This window comes from Triturus cristatus, chromosome 4_2, assembly GCF_964204655.1.
Source record: "Triturus cristatus chromosome 4_2, aTriCri1.1, whole genome shotgun sequence".
Taxonomy (NCBI): domain Eukaryota; kingdom Metazoa; phylum Chordata; class Amphibia; order Caudata; family Salamandridae; genus Triturus; species Triturus cristatus.
This window is the reverse complement of record NC_140586.1, coordinates 718,299,151-718,319,261: the sequence shown is the minus strand read 5'-3', so window position 1 is coordinate 718,319,261 and position 20,111 is coordinate 718,299,151. Positions and strand designations below refer to the sequence as shown.

The 20,111-nt window shown below is 45.4% G+C and overlaps 1 protein-coding gene across 2 annotated transcripts in view; it reads left to right on the top strand.

The window, feature by feature from the left end:
- Positions 1–20,111, top strand: part of LOC146834956 (sterol carrier protein 2-like) — a 372,999-nt gene that overhangs the window by 304,056 nt on the left and 48,832 nt on the right. For both annotated transcript variants that reach the window (XM_085602598.1, XM_085602597.1), the window contains one exon: positions 13,270–13,369. In XM_085602598.1, the coding sequence (XP_085458724.1) occupies positions 13,270–13,369 (100 nt within the window). The remainder of the gene's footprint in view (positions 1–13,269; positions 13,370–20,111) is intronic.

The window sequence follows — 20,111 nt, the reverse complement described above, 5'->3', positions numbered from 1 at the left end:
CTTTGCTTCTTGCCAACTCCACCTTTTCACTGGAACAAACCCTTTTTAGCTCACACTGATTGTTGAATCGCTGTACACCCTGGTGCTGTTCAAAGTTTACTTAAGAAATGCTATAGAAGGGGGTGTTTAAAAATTCATATTCTATATCCCCTCTAGATCCGTTGTCCATGACGCAGCCAGATTTGTAATTGGTATGAGCAGACCAGATCCCATCACCTATGTTCAGATTGAATTCAGCTCTCCAGAGGAAGTCACCGAATCTCTATTTGCTGCTTGCAGCCCATCTAGTCACTATACCTTATTTCAAAAGAGTGTAATTGAAGAGCAAATGTTTCAGTTTTAATCTTTTAGAAATGTTTCCAATGATAGATCATCGGGAGGAAGGAGCCAGTACCAGTAGGTGGCAGGCAAGGAGCGCTCCTTGGTGTATGTGTGACTAAAGGCGTTCCTGAGCCCTTCCGCCATGGGGGCCAGATGACCCTTAATGACCCTTAATTAGGGTACCTAGGAACGTAGGGTGGCAACAAGTGTTAGACCACTGACATAGTGGTATGTACATTTATTTATGCTACCCGAGGTTCCTATGTCTTTCCTGACGAGAGGTATAGACTCTGTTGAGCCACTAGGCAGAAACATATTGACAATTTAGTTGAGCTGTTACTAGTTCCCCTATTCCACACTCTTATTTTTTAATACCAAGTGGCATTGCATCTAGTGCATAAGTCAGACTGGATTACCATATTGTTTTTTAAATATATATTTCTCACGGATCTGTTTTTAGTAATAAGTGACTCCCTGATTTCAGGGTGTAGACCCGTTCTTCATCTAACCGGGGTTTTTGAAAAGTGTGGGAAGTCCTATGGTTAAGCATGACAACTGGTGGTGTGTGAGAACATCCCGTCTCATCTTTGTGTATGGCTAGGAGCAGGCTGGTACAACATGAATATATTACATTATGTGACAGATAAGGAACTGGTTTAAGAAAATCACTAGGTTGGCTTTTTTGTGTATAACAGGTTTTGTCTGGAGGCCAGCTTAACCTTGAGGTCCTATAGCCTCTGGTTCTCTACCGTGGATGGTTTCCAGGGTTTTTGTGACTTGTTGCTTGCTATTTACCATTGCTATAATTTCCTTAATATTCTTTTTAGATTTTGCCTGAACAGCTCCGCTTGAAAGTGTGACAGCTGATTAGAAGTTATGGGGTAGAAGCCATTTTTTTTTACTTACACCCTTCGCAGGGTGGCTTAATATGGGCCATCCTTGTTAAAATTCTGCATAGTCCTTCATACTAGACACCCCTTACTCCCTCCAAATGTGCTATGAATGTGAGGTTACATTTATGTTTTGCAAATGAGAAGTACTGTACATGTTTCTGGTTTAGATTCTATCCATTGCCACTCACCTATATTCGCTCCAGTGTAGGTTAGTATTGTGAGTATCTAGGCTGCATCTACAATTGAGCAGACTTGTATGTTCCAAAATAATATTTTGAGCACGCTCTAGCCGGACAGCTGTGACATCCAATGTGATGTCATTTTGCAAAGGAAGGGCATGGCCACTTTCTAACACTTGAGACAAATAACATGTACCCTTCTACCCTGTCTGATCTCCCATATCCTGTGTCCAGCTGGAGTAGAAAAGCTGCTGCCCCATCACCAGCCTCTCATTTGTGGTCCATCTGCAGGAAATTCTCAGACATAATGCATATTGTTGGATGCCTTTTCTCGTCATAGTTTCAGAAATTCTGCCACAACTATTAGATATGTGGTGGGTGTCTTTGACCATCTGATAAGCTCACCTTTGACCTCTTGAATTCACCATGTCCCAGCACACAGGACAAATTGGCCAAGTGGCGGAGCACAACTTAGCTGCCCTCTTTTGGAGTAGAGTCCCTAGGGCTAAGGAATTACCTGCTGTTGCTGTGCGTTGAAGCAAAAGAAGCAGGCAGCCATGCACGCAGAGTACTGGAACAAGCTCAACCATCAGGAACAGCTTCTTTTAACCTCCTGTGGTTATCTGAATCTCTGAGTAGACCCTGTATCAAAATTAGAGTGCCGCAGCCCAGATCAACAAAGAGACCCTTCAACGTATGATTTTTTTTCCCCTGTACTTCTCATTGTACCCCATGAAACCGAACCCTGCTACCTTTAACCGTGCGGGGCTTTGACTGCTAATTGCAGATCTCAAAACATTTCTTGGCCCGGATCGTCTTGTGTGCATCTCCCCTTCACTGACGCTGCTCTGCAGTGTTCACCTGTGAAGGTTACAACATGAACATTAACTCTTGTATTTTGGATTACCAGCCACCTCTGAAGGGCAAGCTTGTGCCTCCTGAATATAAACCCCTTAGACAAGGTGCTGTGGACTTAGGCCGATTATTGCTAGGGTAGAAGGTTATTTTTGTGTGGCACACTCCTTTTATGTGGCAATCAGCATCTTTGAGACTTGGACTTTTCTCACCAGCATCAGAGATGAAAATTGATGCTACTACACCCAATTCCATCAGTTCTCAAATTCATTTGGACTGCTTCTAAAATTACCACCTTCTAGTGTGCCCTGCCGGTTAAATCCCAAACCTCTTTTAGTACCGGGATACCCATTCCCCAACAGAGGAATAAGTAGCACTGAGCCACAAATGCGTACATCTGCACTCTACTAGCCCACCATCCTGATACTTTAGGATGATTAGGAAAGGCGAAGACAGATGTTCTTCCCCGCTCTAGAGCATAAGCACATACATCCCTGATCTGTTCTAAACCATCTGAATAGTCACATCCGTTGATTTGATCATCATGTTAGTAAACTAATATTTTTTACTGAAGCATCAACCATTTTGTAAATTAAAGTCCTACCACTGCTAGAGCAACCTAATGCTCCCAGATTATTGAAAATAGTAGCTGTATCTGGGTTTCGAAAACTAAGTCTTTCTTCAAAAGAAAGTCTTGGCTCCTTGGTCTTCTGCCACCCGAGAAGTAAAGACTAAGAAAAAGTTCTTGACATTGTAATGAGCTTTCATAGTGCCTCTCAGCATCTTGGTCCACCGATTATAAAGCTTTACTTGTCTGAAAGGGTGCCCAGCACCTCTGTGTGCGCCACAGTCTGAAGAACTGGATCAACACTGTGTAATATAATTGTTATTGTGGATGGTCACCCAAAGGGTAACATGGCTCTGAATAACTAATAGGATGTGAGTGACTCCATGTGTGACCAGTGAGTTATCTGAATGGAAACAAACAGGTATTCGACTTTGTCTGTTCTTTGTCATTTTCAGTTACTTGTTGACTGAGGTATAGTTAATTCTTTTGCTGCCCACTATGAGCGAGTGTATACTTTTGCCGTGCTGGCCTCCCAATCAAAGTTAACAGTTGTATACATACTCAACCAGCTTCAGTCTCAGTCTCTTCCTTGTCACCGGAGGCTGTGCAAATAAAGCACAATTTTCTGGATTTTAGTGTCTCTTATGCCTCAATTCTTCATAGTGCATCGTTATACACCAAGCACATAAAGATTACTTCAGAGGTTTGAGTTTTCTTACAGTTTATTGCAGCATCAAACCTCTCCGCTCCCAATTGTGAACTGGAGAAGTCTTCAGGTTCCCTGTTTGCCTTTTTTCTGGTTATAAAATGCACAATAACAGATTCCCACCACCAAGACTCCCAATTGTGTCAGGGATTGGTTCCATCCTGGAACCACTGTCACAATTTGTGGACTTCTGCCTCAGGCCAATAGTCTAAAAAGCACCCACCTATTTAAGACACTCGAGACCTCCTTAACCTACTAAAAGATATCAACTATAAACCTAAGACCGATTTTCTAGTGGGCCTTGATGTAGAGAGCTTATATCCTAGCCTCCCCAGGAGGCAACTCTCCAAACCATTGAAGACATCCTGTTCCAACAAAATTGGCCATACTACACTTCCAGACACTTCATCCTTGAGTGCTGCCGCCTAGCCCTCACTGAAAACCTTTTTGAATATGAAGGCACCCTTTACATCCAAACCCATGGGTCATCCAAGGGAAACATGTTCACTCTCAGTCTGGCAGGGCTATAGGTCAGCACTTTTGAAGAAAGACACATCCTCACAACACCAACCCTTACAGATCCAAGATACACTTCTGGAAGAGATATATAGATGATATTCTATTGATCTAGAAGGGTACTCAGGACAAGCTACCAGAGTTCTACACCTGGCCTAACTCTAGTGGCGAACACATATATGGTCCATAATATCACACTGGACTTCCTAGACATTACCATCTTCACAGACGACAACAACCTGAAAACCAAAACTTACTATAAACCAACTGCCAAAAACTGTCTCCTGTCCTTCAACAGCTTTCATCCGTGCTCTTAACCTCCCCTACAGTCAATTCTTGCATATAAAACGGAATTGCAGCAAAACGCAAGATTGAAAACTACAGGCTCAGGACCTAAGTACAAAACTAAAAGGGACTACTCAAATAAAATAATATCAAAATGGCAAAAAATACCTCGCAACCAAAACCGGGAGATTTTCCTTGTGACCATCACTAGAGCCCAAGACAAGGAAGTCCTAACCTGTGTAACCACATACAGCACAGCCTCAAACCTAGTCAAACAAGCCATCAACAAACACGGACGCTGTCTTACCTCTGGTACTCTGAAATGGCCGAAACCGTGATTTTCCAACAAAAGGAGTAAAAACATCTGAGATCTCCTAATACACACAAGACATACACAAAGGAAGACTAAAAAAGAGACGTGCTTTCAACCTGGGGTCTGACACCCATTAGTGGCCATTATCCCTGCGGTTCCTGCTCTGTATGGCCTCTCACACAAACCACAAAAACATCAAAACTGACCAACAACCTAGAATGGATCCCACGCAATTTATATGATCACCTGTCCATGCAATCTAAAATACATTGGAATGACCTGCCGTAAGGTCAAGCAATGAATTGGGGAACATCTGTGTAACATGAGATATAAAAAGTCCATTACCTAGATGAGCAACCACTTCATAACCCAACACACGACCAGTGACCTACTTTGGGTCATCCTAGAAACCCTAGACATAACCAACGAGAATGCTGAGTGCATCATGTTCGAAAAGGAACACAGATGGGTCTACCGCTTGAAAACGTATGACCATGGACTGAATGATGATATCCCATGGCTCTTTGAAGAACTGAACTCTTTCTCCCCCTCGCCCCCCCCCCACCCCCCGCACACCCTCTATAGGCACAGACTGAAAGGCAAACATCTCTGTGAGAAACACACTGTCTGACCTTCTGTAGCTGACCACCACCTGATCCTCTTTTGAGAAATCTTCCAAGACCACTATCTCTGAACTAAAAATTCCCAGCCCAAATAATTATTTATGCAGCACTATGCCCACTACTATTATTAGAAAAGCAGGTCCACCTCTAACACGGTTTCCTGCCCAGCTCCTGATCAAAATTATCATTAAATCTAATACAAGATCCTAACCTCGTTATTTGCTCATCATTGAATATCCTGCCCTTATTCACACATGGAAAGCAGCCGGCATCCACTCCTTTTGCGATTACGCAACATCACCAGTAATTACATTCTTCAAATGGCGCCTACCATCAAAACTTAATTAGTTAGAGACACACTAACACTTTTGCTTTAAACAGGTCACTCCATGCGAGCGAGTGAAGTGCGGAACGTAACTAATCTGTTATTGAGCGAGAGTCGTTAGCGATGTTTTAGTCCATTATGAGATCTAAGCAATTACTCTGGGATATCAATTTCAAAAACTGATGATAAACCTTTAATTGAGGTTTTCGCCAAGAAGGGACTGGATTCCATATCATCTTGCATACGGAATTGGGATGTGGGGTTTCAAGATTTCTCTTTTACTGTCCAGTATGTTCCAGGGGCGAGCAACTATTCTGCTGACTGCCTTTCTAGAGTTGTAGACATTGAAAATTTGCAGCCTGATGGCAGCGAAGAACTTAAGGAGGAGGAGGGCATTTGTACGTTCAGCACTCAAATTAGTGCCACAAACCCGAGCATAATTCCAAAATACTTTTTTCTACTTTGACCACCCAATCAGTGGTTCACCTGGCGAGGGCAGAAAAAAAGGTAGAGATGTAACGTTTTGCATACCTAAGACTTACAGTATTCTAATTTTCTCTCAATCCAATATTAATAAATTATATTGCTACTATCATTAAATCTAGTGCAGGATGCTACCACATGAAACAAAGCTAAACATTTTGAAATATGGTAATGCAAAGGTAATTCCAAAGACAAAGATAAAGAACCAATAACGGCCCTTTTAACAAAACTCAACGTCTCCTGAAGATTCTATTTATCAGCCGATAGGTAGACCTTTTTTAGTTGTTATGCCATTTTTTAAGTAGATATCAAAAACTTGAATGTTTGGAAGACTTTCCTACGCGCTTCCTACATAGCCACACACGAGAGTTGGAGAGCGAATAGCAGTTCCTCCGAACCCAACCTCTGCGCGCACTAGTCAAGCAAAATGAGGCAAACCCTTCCTGCGAGTCAGAGGGCGAATAGTCGTTCCTCAAGACTCCCTTCGCTCAGTTTAGGATGAAAATGTGATACAGAGTCACAAGAGCTAGAGGGCGAATGGCCGCAGACTCCTAAACAGGAACAGACCGACCGAGTCGGAGGCACTCCAACACTAGACTCCCTGTCCAAATCCGAAGAAATACAGAGCTCATGCTCCCCTAGATTAAGAGACTTGCGAACTACAACCACAAACTCCGCCTACTAAACTTGACAGCTGTGATACGGAGCTGCCTCTCGCCTTGTTGAGGTGCTTTATGATGACCTGCACAGCGTGGTTCCAAATCCCATCCTCATCGACAGAAACTGTGGTGTAGTGATAAAAGACGACCAGATGCCGGTAAGGGAGGTTTATTCTTTACACCCCATCCATTCTGTCATCCCTCAGAATTCTCTTACAAGAAGGGTCAACTGTGAGAGTTCTGACAGTGACCTCATCCGAGATGAGGTTCCACGCCACAGGGACTTTTTTTTAGAAGGCACCGAGTTAAGTTTACCCACGCAAACATAAGAAACACGTATGACAAGACTCTCAATCACGGAGTTTGTCTTATGTGTAAAAATGACCCTAATTTTACACACAGCACGCAATACACTACGCACACCATGGCTTTAGTTTTGAGTAGGCTGACAGCACTACACACACCATGGCTTTAGTTTTGATTTGGCCATAAAAGAAACATGCAACCTAAAGTGCAGAATGCATTCCACGGCTCCAGTCCTGTTGATTTCATAATTACCTTCCCCTTATGGCATCGCCTAAAGCAATGGGGCAATAGTAACCTTAGCATCATAGATGACCTGCACTACAGGAGTCTTGCGCTACATTCCACACCACACCACTCGGCCGAGGTCCTGTGGCATTTTAATCACTTTCCCATTATGATAATGCCGCGCATAATGGGGAAACGTTAAATCTTAGTGTTACAGAAGACATGCACTCCTTAGCATTACAGGGGGCACGCACAAAATATGATGTGTTACGGAAACACGTGCAAACAACAATACATCATGTATCTGTTAGACTAATGATACTAACCACAACGCACCGACCCCCCCCCCCATTGTTTAACATGGGACAGAGCAAAGAAACACACATGTTTGATTTTAACCTTTAAAAGTCACATATCATCTACCTCTGGACTTTAAAGAATATCATTCACCTTCCCTTCATGATGAGATCAGCTGGACCTACACTCCCAACATGTTGATGCTTTAGAAATGCTTCACATTCGGCAACATATCAGATACTTACACATGTTTCTAACTGAGTATCTTTTATCCTCTACAGTAATAGGCCAATATGGCAACTATAACTCATTGTCCGCACCTGAGCCATTGGGCTCGCTGACCAAGAGAAGTGAGTGACTCAACTTACCTGAATTTGCTGTTAAACTTTGGGAAGTCAACCAGGTAAGCGTTGAAAGAGTGCAGCCTACGAACAGGAAGGTAATATAGGAACTTCTGCTGAAGAAAGTACCATAGAAGGCCCTATGTAGACAACACAGTGACTTAAAGCTAATCCTCTTCAGTGCTAGTTACCAGTGAAGGGAGTAATGATCCATTGAAGCAGAAATATGGCAAGGCCAGCATAATGCACAGCACAGTTAGGAATCCCCTCAAGCCTTTTCAGAAGGCCTGCAGATGAGCCCAGAAAGAGAGGATTGCATTAGCCCTGGCGACTTAGAATAATAAACTCAAACATCAGTAAGAGAGCCGAAGCTGGAAGTTTTGTAACATTTTTCGTACCAAGAGTGTAAAACAGGAAGAGAATGAGTGTTTAACCTGCTTGGTAAGGTAGAGCTTATTATTCAGATGTAATCCTAAATTGAGAACATGCTCAGCAGGTCCCAAAGCAGCCAGAATTTAGTGTGGATAAAAAGAGGGAATCAGTTGTTAGAACAGAACGTCCGTTTTGTCTTCACTGAATTTCAAGGAATTATGAGACCGCCAAGATGCCACTGGCAGCATACACCCATGAATGCAGCGACAACATTGTACACTGTAGTGTCAACAGAAGTAAGTAGTTGGATGTCATCTGCACAGTTCATCAATTTAACCCCATAGGATCATAAAAGCTGAGTTAGCCGGCGGATGTATAAGTTAGAGACTGGAACTTGTTGCAGAAGCCTGGGCCACTCCCAGGAGCCAATGCCTTGAATTTAGAACGGAAAGGCAGGAGATGAACAACTTGACTCCTGCCCTACAAATAAGACCTGTAACATGGAAGAGGTAGGCCCTGAATATCCGATTCAGCCAACCTTGACAACAAAGTCATGAGATATCATATTGAGTGCTACACACATCGAGTAACATAAGGGCAACCAACTGTCTGTTGTCTGCTGACAAGGAAAGTTCATCAGGGATGGAGACTAGGGTGGTTTCAGTCCCATGGGCAGGACTGAAGCCTGATTGAGCTGGGTCTAGAATCTTGTGTTGTGACACATTTCTTCAAAGTTGTTACTGGGCAAGGCTGCAAAGATAATTGGGGGGGGGGGGTGACTGCTTAAGATAAATGGATTGGCATTGGCCTTTTTGAGTAAAGGCATGCCTAGGACTTTTTTCCGGTCTACTGGTACAGCTGCTTTGCAAGGGATTTATTGCAAATTTTCAAAAGAGGGTTGACTAAACAAGGAGCTACGAAATTCCAAAACGAAGGTGGCAAAGGGCCACACTGAGATCTTGATGGAGCTACTATCCAGTTCCTTAAACACACCCGAAGTTGTATGATCAAACTGCAAAAGTGTGAAACTCATTTGTCGAAAGTAGGACAGATGGATCCCTAAATCAAGCAAAATGCCCATGTCAACATATGTATTTATGGGAGGCAGTAATTTATCAAAGATTTTAGAACTTTTCTCCTCAAAAAAATTGGAGAGTTGATCAAATGCTAGAAGGACTACCTTGGACATGGAGGACAGGATAGAGAAAGAACCACTGAGAAGATGTCTTTGGATGGGTTGCAAGCAGCTAAAATTCCTATCTGTGAAGGAATCTGCCTTAGCTAAAAATACCTACTTGTTATGAGATTTTAGAGTAGCATTGTGTTCCAGTTTAGCTTCTGGTGCATTATTTGTTTGCCACAGCTTATAACGTTTTTTTGCAGACAAGTTTAGCTTTTTTGGAGAAGTGTTGTACCATGGGCATGACGGGCAACTATGTCTCTGAGATGGCTTAAAGGGAAACAACAGTATCTAAAGCAGAATTAAAGCACTTGAGATGGCTCTTGTTGTGAGAGCTCACTAAAGCCACCTTCTCGTTCTGTTTCAGAGGCTGTTAAAGTGTCATTGAGGTTAATGGCTGATAACTTCGCCTAAGCTCAAGTCGCCAGGGGCTTTCTGTTACCAACGTTCTGGTTACTGACATTTCGCAACCACTCCATTCTGTAATAAATCTAGAAATGGTCATCCATCCCTCCACCCTTCCTTCTTTGTCTCGGGCTGTTTTTTTTTTAGTCCATTCTTATGCCATCCGTCCCTCTTTTCTCTATCCTTTCCTTTTCTGTGTATATCCATGCTTTCTGATCCATCCACTTCTTCCATCTGGCCACCTTTCTTTCCATTCATCCATCTTTCCCATCCATCCTCTCCATATTTCTCTCCATCTCTTCACTCTTCTCTCCATGCATGGGTCTCTCCATCCCTCTCCCCAGCCTTCTTTCCATGCTTCTATCCATCCCTCAAACTTCCTTTAATTCTCCTGTGTTTCATGTGTTCCACCAACCCTTAGCTCTGTCTTTCATTGGTATTTATGACCTTGTATTTGGAGGGCAGTGTTTTTTTTAAAGTCGGCGGAGCCATATCTAACGGAAGAGCTGCTCAAATTGGGGATTCATGGCGTCCCTGCATGCCCTTGCTGGTACACGGGGTGGGTTCGTTGAGTAATTCTACTAAAGCAGGCAGTGGCGTAATGCAAAGTGGTGGGGACCTCCTACAGAATGTGAAGGGGCCCATTTTGTCCCCCATATCTCACTGAAATTCATTGGCCTTAGGCTGAATGTGGAAGCACCCTGAATGATTGGGGGCCGTAAGGTTGGCGAGAGAGGCTGCGTCGCAGGGGCTTACCTTACGCCCCTGAAAACCAAAGGCGAAACTCTCCTCTTTTGTTAGTGTCATTAGAGAACAGAAACGTGGGATAAAATAAGTAGTTTGCGCTGGGCTCACCACTATGTCTGCTTGGCTCTGAGATGCAGTGGGACTGAAGGCGGGGAGTAGACGTCTACCGTATGGACGACAGAGCTGTCACTCATGCTCGCAGCCCGCGGCAGATCCTGAAAAGGCCAGAACGAGAAACGGGTTTTAGAGGAAAGTTTACCAGAAAGATCATTTCTAGCGTGGGTGTGTGGAAACGTCCCGAGAGAGGGCCGGGCAGCGCCATGGCTATCTAGGGCAAAGGGTAGTAGCAGCCAGGAGCCAAGTTTTCTCTGCAGGGCCCGGCAGCAGAAATGCACTGCAATCTTCCTAGAAACTTCCTGGATGGAACAAAATAATACGCATGTGTTCATTTGTGTTTTGGGTGAAGGTATATGACGTAGGTAAGACATTTTCTGTACTGCAGGGCAGTCATGAAAGTGTAGAAGTAAACGCAGTTGCAATCACAGGATTTAAAGTGCTCTAGTCGTGTCATATAACATGCTGGGTTTATCGCATTAACACCGGTTGTGCGTCTCGGAAGCTGCGCACACCCGTCGTGTTGTGGTAGGAGTTAATTTCCAACGCAAATCGTGTGGTCGTGCACATTCTCTCTACCACGTATTTCCAGTAAAATTAGTCAACTCATAATACTGTAAAACCCCATTACTTTTAGAAAATTACAGTAAATGGTTTCTAAAAGCCTTCAGTCAAGGTAACGTTATCATCGGTCCGATATTTCAGTGGACAAGTGTATCCAGTGTATAGTTGTGTGCATCCAGAAGGCCCTCTATCTTCACACTCTTACCTTCTGCAGCTGACACTCGAGGGTAAGCGAGACTCCCTTTGTCCCCTTGGCACCAATATGGGGATCCAGGGTTCAGACTTCTCTGGATGCAGCTGCCCTCAAGCAGTATCAAGGTTACCAGCACCACAACCAGTATCTGGAACTTCCTTCCATGTCACTCAGAACCCAGCCTGATCTGCTCCCTTCAAAAGGCTACAGAAGCTAACCTCTCCAGGCCCTGTCTGAACCGACTGTGGCCTACTGCTCGATATTTCCCACTCCGCCGGTTGAGCCCTTTGTGCTGCTTTCGCCCCTATCAAGAAATGTCTCCTTCCTTTGTACTTTACTGGGTGTTTGTAAAGCATATTTATTCCTCTTAAGCTATGGTAGCGCTATACGACATCACAGATCCTTAGATAAAATGGTATAATGGTATAGGAGAAAATCAAGAATTATCACTCTCCGGCAAATGCCAATTTCCAGTCCCTTGCCATCCCTCTTTCACAGTGCGTGCTCCTCGGTTGCTCTTAGGAGTGAGACATTGCATGCCACTCAAAAGACCCACAGTAAGAAAGAAAAGATCAGACTCCCTATTTTTTTTAGCACTACTTTGCTCTAATTTGGACCTCGTCAGTCTTGTTTCAAGGCCACTTGAGTTGTGTAGAAATTTGGAGGGGCGCAAAAGGGAAGGACATGGTCTACACAGAAACTTTCGAAGTCCTCACAAAACACAACAGGATAGCTGCAGCCGAAGAGCATGTCTAAAAAGCTGCTTGGAGAATAAAACGGTTTGCAGTGTTCCCCCTTGATTAAGCAACTGGCTTTAAAGTAATTCTACGAGTTAATGCACTTTTATAAAAATTCACTCTTCAGAAAAATTAGAAAAAGTGACAGGGACCCTTCAGTGCATGTGGCCTGCTTTGTAAAGAGCACAGATGATAACATTCTGCTTTTCTTACAATTTTTTGTTCTTTTACTTAAACAGACCGTGTGGATTTTTGGCCAACTCGACTTAGCATGCTGGGACAATTAACACCAAACTTGTAAAGTGGGAAGTAAAAGTCCCAGAATGCCAAGTACTGCTGGCAGAAGAAGCGAAAACTTACTTGTGGTGACCCACATTCCATGAGTCGTCATTGTAGATGTCTTTTGCCGTCGAAATGTAAAACTCGATTGTAGGTACAGCAGTTTTACCCTACTTTTAGGTGAGAGAATGTCATCTCGAGTTTTAAATAAGCATTGGCAATGCCAATAGGTCTGGTGTTAGCTGCTTACCTTTTCGTTTTTTTGTCAGTGCTTATTTCATTATGTCTTGGTTTCTGTAAAACTTTATTGTTGAGGGAGCTGATGGGCCCTTGGCAATACAAAAAAATTGTTTAAAGCATGAAATGTTCTTATGTTTTCAAAAGCACACACTGCCATAGTAGTACCAGGAACTGAATTAACTTGTTTTTCTGTGTATGTACTCCTTGTGAAAGAGCAGAATGTCTTCACTCACAGTGATGTTAATCAATGGTTGAAGTGGGCTGACCCTCTGCCCCATTCCGTATGCTATAGTAGGTGGAAGGAAATGCGAATCACTCAACAGACCAGTGTCGGAAAAGGGCTAGTTGAAGGCCCTAATAGGAAGTATCCTTATATGATTTGAGTAAAATCAGAAGGACTTGGCTACCGACAGACCGAAAAAAACAGTTAACAGCGCATGCACTTGTAGAACTGGAGAAGTAGGTGCATTCCATCACTTAAGCATGTATTCGCTCATGTTTTTTAAAGGTACTGATTGTTCAAATCTTCTCCTTTCCCTTCAGATCCAGGCACATCCAAGCTGTTCCCGTCAGTGCCGCTGTTGAAGTCCATGACTTCAAAGCTAACCTCGTCTTCAAGGAAATTGAAAAAAAGCTGCAAGAGGTACCTATACATTTTATTTTCAGCCCACCTAACCCCCTTTTATCTTTGTGCTATTTATAGACATTGAGCATTGAAATTCGAATAGATAGTACCCTGTAAATCCAGCACTCTAGTTAATGAAATATTTACCGGCTTCCGTAATGTTCCAATGTGAAATATTGTCGGAGTCACTAGAGCACTCCTCTTTCAGCCAGCCGGAGATGGTGGAGTCTTTGGGCTTGATTAAGAATTGCTTGTAGTATTCCGAACCATGCGTTAACCCCTGTTTACTCATGGGTTGGAATTACGACTTTGAAGGTATTTAACGCATCCAATATTTATCCAATGCATGAAATAACTCAACTTTTGTTAAATTTCGGCAGTTCAAACCTACTAAACTTTAACAGGGGAAAGAATACGGTATTTACTATATGGTACGTATAAACACCAAAATCCGCATATTATTTCCCGTGGTATAGTTATTTTTCAGGGGCGATAAATAACGCCTGAACTCCTAATCAGGCCCTTTGCATTGTCAAGCCCATGATGAGCTCAACCTTCAACACATTCAGGAACAGTGGTGTCAGAATGGTGGTTGCATGAGACATGCGGGAAAGCTGAAGAGCACTTCACTTGTTAGCCAGGCAAGCACATCCGCTGTTAATGACTAACCATCTTTTACATATCGATGTGTTTACAAACTTCTAACTAATCAGCATCAAAATAACATTTGTGGCCCTGCCGCGCCCTAGCTTTAGGAATTCCCAAGATTGAAGTGAGCATTGGCAAAGGCAATAGGTTTTTTTTTTTTTTTTTTTTTTTTTTTATTAAAAACCTTTATTTGTGCATAGTAAAAGAACAAATACGGGCCTACAACCATCAGGCCGGCCACAATACGGTTGAGCACAGAGACAAACAATACAACCCCTGTGCGTCAAGGTCAAGATTAGCAACGATTCAGGATTCATACACTGGAGGGAGCCTTAACACCGGGGGAAGGAGAAGTGAAGGTTAATTTTAAGGTTTTCAAAAAAAAAAAATTTTATCGGGAAAAAAGTCAGTAAAGGATAGAAACAAGGAGATTCGAGTCCGCAAGTCGGCTTCATACACTGGAGAGCAGCAGCATCATTAAAACAGCCATAGAAAATATCATACAGTAAGGCGATGCAATTAGATAACAGGATCCTCACAGTAGTAAATACGCACCCCCTAAAAGCCGCCCCCACTCAATCCACCCCACACCCGGACCCCGAATCGAAACAAGTATAGCGCAGAGACATGAAAGAAAGAGGCCCATAGAACTAAAAAAAAAAAAAAAAAAACAGTAAATTACCCCCCCACCCTACACCAATGCGGAGGCTATGGCCTACCCCCCCCCCAGCATAGTGCCTGTCGCCCAATGAACCCGAAATATAGACGAGAGAGAAAGTAGGAATAGAGTAAAGAAACTAAGAGAAGAAAGAAGAAGGGAGGCGGGGAGGAGCCCACGTATCCTCAGGAGCGCCCGACACCACCGGCCAACCAAGCCTCCACACACTGAAACCCCACTACACCCAAAGGCGGTCGTGGGAAGATAGCATGTAACACCACGGAAATGAAGGCAGACAGATCGCGACGAGTGCGCACGACATAAGTAGACAATTCCAGTCCCAGTCCAGCCCGGCCGTGAAGCCATGATGATAGAAAGTAATCTAGCCCTGGCCCGATCGCGGGCGTACGATTAGACCCGCCCCCTCGTGAATGCCCCGCATCCCGAACAGACAAAGACAATATGGCCACTTGGGAGAAGATGGAGAAGTAGAGTCACAAAATGGCCGCCGATCATCTATTGAGGTCCCCTTGCACACCATATAAAATCCAGACCTGGCTTGTAAAGTACATGAGTTCCACATAAAAGGAGTCGCAGGCCACCGTGAACAGTTCCTCGAGGTCGCCAGGTGTAGTTCAGCTGGAAACTCCTGCGGGCCCGGTGAGGCAGGCAACAACAAAGCAGGCGGCAATGACCGGGGAAACAAAGTATCTGCCATTGAGCAGGAGAGCGATTGATCCTGAGCGCCGGGAAAGCCAAATGCAGACACCAGTGTAGCACCGTTATACCCAGTCGTTGCTTCCCCGCAGGAGGACCACAGCACTGGCAGACTCACGTCTTGTTGATCACAAATGGGGCGCTCACGGCCCGCAGCAGACAGTGTAGAGTCGAACCGCTCACTCAGCGTTTGCAAGCCGACACACAATTGCAGACGAAAGTCCCGCAGGGCAGCCAGAACGGAGCCGTATGTCAGCGGAAGCTGCGTCCCCCCAACGGCCGCAATCCGGGACGGCACTGGGGAGCTGGAGTCTGGTAGAGGGAGGGCGAAGCGGGCAGCGGGCGTGACCGGAGCATCACCCCCCAGTAGCGAGCAGGCAATCAGCGCCATGTTTTACCGTTGAACGGTACCGTGGCCAGGGGGGGGATCGTGACAAGGAGGCAATTCCCAACAGGTCTGCGCCGCAACAGGTGAAAGCCAGCAGTCTCTTCCCCTCCCTCAGGCTCTCTTTGCAGCCGACTAGACCATAGAAGAAGGGGGTCTGCAGCCTTCCACAGCGTGGTCCACAGAGCGGGGTAGGAGACCCGCCACACCGGGGCTTACCCTCTGGCTCCAGCCCATCAGATGCAGGGTACAGGAGGTGTCCGGGCGTCTCTCTCCCGGCTCTTCTGGCGACCATGCGTGGCGTGAGGCGGGATCGGGACCTCGGGCTCAGATTTGCACCAGCGGGTCCGGTGACTGCAACGATTCCAGGGGGTCGGCCGAGGCCACAGTAGAGCAAGGGTCCAGGGCGGGGAACAAAGGCACCAAAAACTCCGGCATCCGGGCGGGCTAAGACTTCGGGAAAGCGGCGGCGCAGTCAGCGCGTCGTCGCACGCGTTGCACCTCGAAAATCGGCAAGGATAGGAATCAGGATGATAGTCCGAGGCCAAGGGCCGACGGAGCCGGGCGCTCAAGCGACTGCTCCGGTCGCCATCTTGGCTCCTCCCAAAGGCAATAGGTTTGGCTTCAATATGCTAACAAAGCAGGCAGCATTTGTGCATGCCTGAGCTGCACACATTAGTACGTGAAAATCAGACCTTTTGGCTTTGCCAAGGCTTTCTGGCTTTCACTTTGCACATCTGTGTGCACTCTGCAGTCGCAGCTTCAAATCTCCATAGTTCTGGCTGGAGCTTTCATAGCTCTGCGAGCAATGACCTGTACTATTTAGTTGTCTTTGAACACCTTTTGTGAACCTTTTTTATTGAAATGTGCGAATAACAAATACTCCCGGAAGCCAAAGTGCAAAGAAACAGTGGGTTATCATAGTCCGTGTTCTTTCTTGCCATCTAGGTTCCTTTTCTGGCAACTAAGTAATGAGGAAATGGTCTTGGTGGCTGTTGAGGGTTTAGTAACTGGCGTTTTCAATACTGCTAGAATACTGAAGAAATATGAATAACATATATATAATTAAAGAATGATTTCGTAAATCCTTGTGATTTTAGAAAAAATAACAAACAGGCAGTCGCAGGTGAGTGAGGTCCTCTGTAGGCTGCTGTCAGTGGAACTACAGCCTTTGCACATTATTCCCAATAGGTCAGAGCTGAGCACAAACACCTCATGCTGCCGCGCTAGACCACGACTTCACGAGTGGGCAATATTCTAGCACTGAACACATCATATAGTCAAAGTGAAGAAAAGCCAGCACTTGTTCTGACTGCTGATGTAGTGTAAGCAATAGCTAAGCAGGACATTTAAATAGCCACAGGCCTTTCTCCTATTTCTGCATATAGACGGTCTTTTCCACTACAGCTCTAATCAGGCAATGAATTTTCAGTAATTAGGCTGACTTTCCTTCTATTTTGAAAATGCCACTGTATATTTCCAAAGTATGTATACTGTCCTGAGCTCAGCTGCACTATCATTAAAAAACTGTCAAACTTTCATTTGCATTTGTGTCCTATGCTGTGCGCCGCTGGTCTGACTGCTGTCAACAGTCAAAGAGAACTGTCTGCTCCTGGTTATGCAGTCTGTTTTACCGGTGTCTCTGGGCATCTCCAAGAAGTTCTGTAGACTGATTCAAGCTTACATTTCTACGGTCTGTCCTGATCGAGGCATTTATTTCAGCTGGCTGTAACTGGTACAACATTCATATAATCAGAGCCCACAATGGGGACAAACAATGGAATGTGTATATATATTACACCACTAAATCAACCACATTCATGACCATGAGGACATATATCCAGTGCAATAAGAAATCTGTTATCTGTCCCTCCACTTGGACACTTTGAAGCATTGCGAACTGTTTCTTTACAACAGCGGCTTGTATCGAATCTAAAATAGCCTATCCATGTGCATGCCTCTGCTGCCTCTCGAGTGCTGTAGAGTGCAATTAGTTTGATTTCTATATCCCGCACAGGACATGTTTTAGTGGCTTTTCCCCGTCACCAGAATTTTAATGAGGAGTGTAGGAGAGTAGGGTCTGCTTTCTATGTTCACCCCCACTTTTTGCTTTTGCTTTACTGGTTTTCGACTTAGATGTGGCTGTGGGCCTGCTAATCAGACCCACAACCCTGCTGTTCTCTCTCTAAATTAATACTATGTACTTTAGGTGCATAACCCATTTGGATAGGATCACCTTATTGGCCCCTGTACAGTGTACCCTAGGTACCCATGGCATAGGTGTACCCTAGGCCTACCAGGGGCTGCAGCATGTATTATGCCACCCCTGGCTTGGCCTTCCATTCTGACACAACTGGCTGATCACTCAGCTGGGGCAAGGTCGTGTAATCACCCCTTGCTTAGGTGTAGTATTCCTATACCTAACTTACATATAGACACATGTGTACCTATCAGTCACTCCTATGGCAGGCCTTAACAATCCTGGAGGCAGAGTGCTTGGTAACATGTGAGATGGTGCTCTAGCATGAGCTGAGCCTGTCTGCAGCTTTCGGAACCTTGTCCTTAGCTGTTCTATGATATAGCCTACCATATACTCTTAAAGTGCCTTATAATCTTAGACGGTTATGGTAACTATGGTTTGGCTTTATCGAAACATGTCGTGTAAGGTGTCTAACACTGTGGAATAATACCCCCATGCCATTTCTGGACATGAGAATATTATTCCCCCCTTCTAGAGGGAAAGACATGTTAAAATCATACTTCAACTGTTAGCCTCTGACCAAAGCCTCAGCATCACAAAATGCATGCTGCTGCCACGACACAAGTCTGACCTCCTGCAGCTGGGAGTGATCCCAGCCAGGGAGGCCTGGACAATAGGTTTCCTGCTTGGGGAGGTGCTAGCACCTCCCCAGACAGCCTTTAGTGTATTGGGGCAGGGTGGGCTGAAAGGAATGAGACATGCCTGGGGCACACAAGGTGTTCCTTGCATAGTCCAGTTCAAACCGGCGCTGGGGCACTCCAGCCCCAGCTCTGGCGCGAAACTGGACAAAGGGAAGTGGGTGTAACCACCCCCTCCCAGGTCCCACCCATAAGGCGTGACCTAGCAGGTATCCCAGCCCCCCAGATTAGTATAAGAGTGGGAGTTGGGCCTCAAGAGATTAGATTATCCTGAACCTGCCAAACTGAACAGAAACTCTGGACCTTCGACATTCGACGAAAGAAGAAGACTGAAGAATCTCGCTTGTAGCCAAGGAGTGGCTACCCTGTGCAAACAGGCACCATCAAGAGACTACCCTTTGCTTTGCCCACGTTCTACGAGGAACCGACTGCAGAGCCCGACCAGAGCCTTGACTTCCAGACTTCTCCGACCCTGATCCACATCCACAGCAAAGCTGAGATCCGTGGAGGCGACGAGCGACGTGGGACCGGCTACCTGGAAAAAGTGGCTAGTAACTTAAAGCGCAGCTTCTGAGGTACCCTCGAAGTTGTGCACCGGGGATTGAGAAGCCCCAAGCACCATCTGCACCGAAGATCAGCCCCCCACACTCCACGAGTCCTGCGTGGGGCCCTTCAGCATTTTCCTGCTTGCCGCGTCTGTCCGGTTGCTTGCCCGCTGGCTAGTGGCCTTTGTGACGACGCACCCTGAAATCTTCTGCGCTGGTTTGGCTCCTCCAGACTGGCTCCCGCTTCTCTGCAAAGAAGAAGCACCCCAGACCTTCCTGGTCTGCACCAGAAGCAAGTCCTTCGTTCTTCGTGGGTTCCGCTTGCCAAGGCTTGGTGAGTCCTAGTCCAACTTCGACGCCGCCGACAGCAAGAGCCTTCGTGGGACAGCTCGCCTCCTGGTCCTGGTCGTCCTCGAAGCTTCCTGGTCCTCCTGGCTGCAGCGACAAGCTTCACCTTCACCTGCAATCTTCACGACATCGCCTGGTTCCTTCCTGGTTCCACGTGGTCACTGGCTAGTGACCTTGACTCTGTCCCTTCTGCTTGCAGGTTTCTTCTCTTCTTGATCCCAGCCTTGGGATCCACCGGACACTCTTCACTGACTGCCTGTCAGCATCTTTCTTCAGGCATCCATAGGAGTCGACGACGAAAACGACGCATCTTCACCCCTATGCACCCGCAGCCTGTGGGCTAGGTAACTTGGGTACTCCGGTGCTCATCAGGATAGTGACTATCCTAGTGTCTAGTTTTCAAGTCTCAACTTCCTAGCTACTCCGGAAGTGTCCTAAATCTACCGTTTTCTAAACTGTACTATTGCTATTGACTTTTACGCATTACGCGTGAGTGTTTCCACTCTGCACACGAATCCCGTGGGCCTCCCACTTCCTAACTAACGCTAGTGTAGTGTAGCC